This window comes from Aplysia californica, unplaced genomic scaffold, assembly GCF_000002075.1.
Source record: "Aplysia californica isolate F4 #8 unplaced genomic scaffold, AplCal3.0 scaffold01651, whole genome shotgun sequence".
Taxonomy (NCBI): domain Eukaryota; kingdom Metazoa; phylum Mollusca; class Gastropoda; order Aplysiida; family Aplysiidae; genus Aplysia; species Aplysia californica.
Window position 1 is genome coordinate 14,202 of NW_004798921.1, and position 1,826 is coordinate 16,027.

The following is a 1,826-nucleotide window of genomic DNA, read 5'->3' on the forward strand; positions in this document are numbered from 1 at the left end:
AACTCCAGAGCTCCGAGTCCAAAACCCCCCGGCCTGCCTCCCCGTCGTCTCAGGAGGGCACCGAGGAAGCCCCAACCTCGTCCACCGCCACCCCTGCCCTCACCACTGGAGTCACAGAGGACATCGCCAACGGCTACAGGTCAGTGGACTCCTTCTCCTTCTTCTTTTCCTTTTTTCATTGACAGGGATGCCAAATCTCCGTTTTTTTCCAGCTTTTTACCGGGTTTTTTCATAATCTTGTGAAGGAAAGGGGAATGGTAAGAGAAATGGATTTTTTTTTGCTCATGTAAGGATTTTACAAGGTTCGTTTTAGGTGAGATGTGACGCTCTGCTCCTTTTCAGGGTTTTTTTTCTCCAAAAATCATTTGGCATCCCTGCATTTAGTGTGTACGTTCGTTTAGTTATTCAGTTGTTTGGTGTCTCCAATCGTTTGGTTATTCAGTTTAGTGTCTGTATTCGTTTGGTTATTCGGTGTGGTTATTAAGTTGTTTAGTGTCTGCAATTGTTTGGTTCTTCAGTTTGGTTCTTCAGTTGGGTTAGTGTCTGCAATTATTTGGTTATTAGGTTGTTTAGTGTCTGCAATTGTTTGGTTATTCAGATAGTGTCTGCTATCATTTGGTTGTTCAGTTTGGTTATTAGGTTGTTTAGTGTCTGCAATTGTTTGGTTATTCAGATAGTGTCTGCTATCATTTGGTTGTTCAGTTTGGTTATTCGGTTGTTTTAGTGTCTGCAATTGTTTGGTTATTCAGTTTAGTGTCTGCCATCGTTTGTTTATTCAGTTTGGTTATTCAGTTGTTTTATTATCTGCAATCATTTGGTTATTCAGCTAGTTGTTCACACATTCGTTCGTCTGTTCTTTCTTTCACTTTGTAATTTATTCCTTTGTTCACCCATTCGTTTATTCGCTCTTTCTTTCACATTGTGATTTATTTAATAATTGTCAATCCATGAGTTCGTTTTTTCATGTTCGTTCTGGTACATTGTAGTTTATTTTATTTGTCTAAGAGTTCGTTCATTCATTCAGTCATTCTTTATTTTATGTGTTCATTCACTCGTTCTATCATTCGTTCATTCATTCATTCATTACGTTCTTCCCCTTCAGATGTGCTAGTATTTAAAAAAAAATAATCACTCGTCCTTTCAGCCTGTCACTGGTTCATTCATTCATTCATTCGTTCATTCATTTTGTGTCTTCCCTGTTAGGACGTGCCTGCGCTACTTTTTGCCGCCGCAGTGGATCATGGACAAGGACGCGATCACGGCTATGTCCTTGCAAGAGTTGTCGGACTTCCCTCTAGACGACTTCTTCGACCATTACGAGAGGGGTCTACGCAGGGTAAGGAAGCAACTGTAGTTTTTTAAAAGAGAAAATCTTTTGTACAACGGGTCTGTCTATTTTCTGTGTGCACTTCATCTTTTATGTCAGATCTCCCTCCTTCAACTTCCCTGATCCATTTCTTTACTGATGGGGCATTATTCCCTCCTGTTATTCTGTATAGATCACCATGGGTTTCAACTGCAGACTTGTCGAGAAGAGTTTAATCACAACTCAGACATCGTAGCATGAGAAGGTTGCATCAATGTTTTGCCCAGCCATTTCCCTCGAATTTGCCTCGGACAAAGTTCACAAGAACACCACTTTTGACACGTCATAGCTCTATGACCCGTTCACCAATGCACTTGCAATTTGGCATTGAGATTTCTTAGACATGATGCCATGACGTCACAAAATTTAGTGGCTGTTGGTCGCGCACTTTTGATTTCACGGAGGAGGGAAACTTTATTCTGAGACAGACCCCGTAAGAACATGTTAATAACCCCCCCCC

General features: G+C 41.0%; 1 protein-coding gene across 1 annotated transcript in view; it reads left to right on the forward strand.

Annotated features, from left to right (window-relative positions):
- Nucleotides 1–8: 8 nt before the first annotated feature.
- Nucleotides 9–1,826, forward strand: part of LOC101858836 (ATPase MORC2A) — a gene marked incomplete at its 5' end in the record, with an annotated part of 14,810 nt that continues 12,992 nt past the window's right edge. The window contains 2 exon segments of the mRNA XM_013090896.2: nt 9–139; nt 1,204–1,336. Coding sequence (XP_012946350.2) covers nt 9–139; nt 1,204–1,336 — 264 coding nt within the window.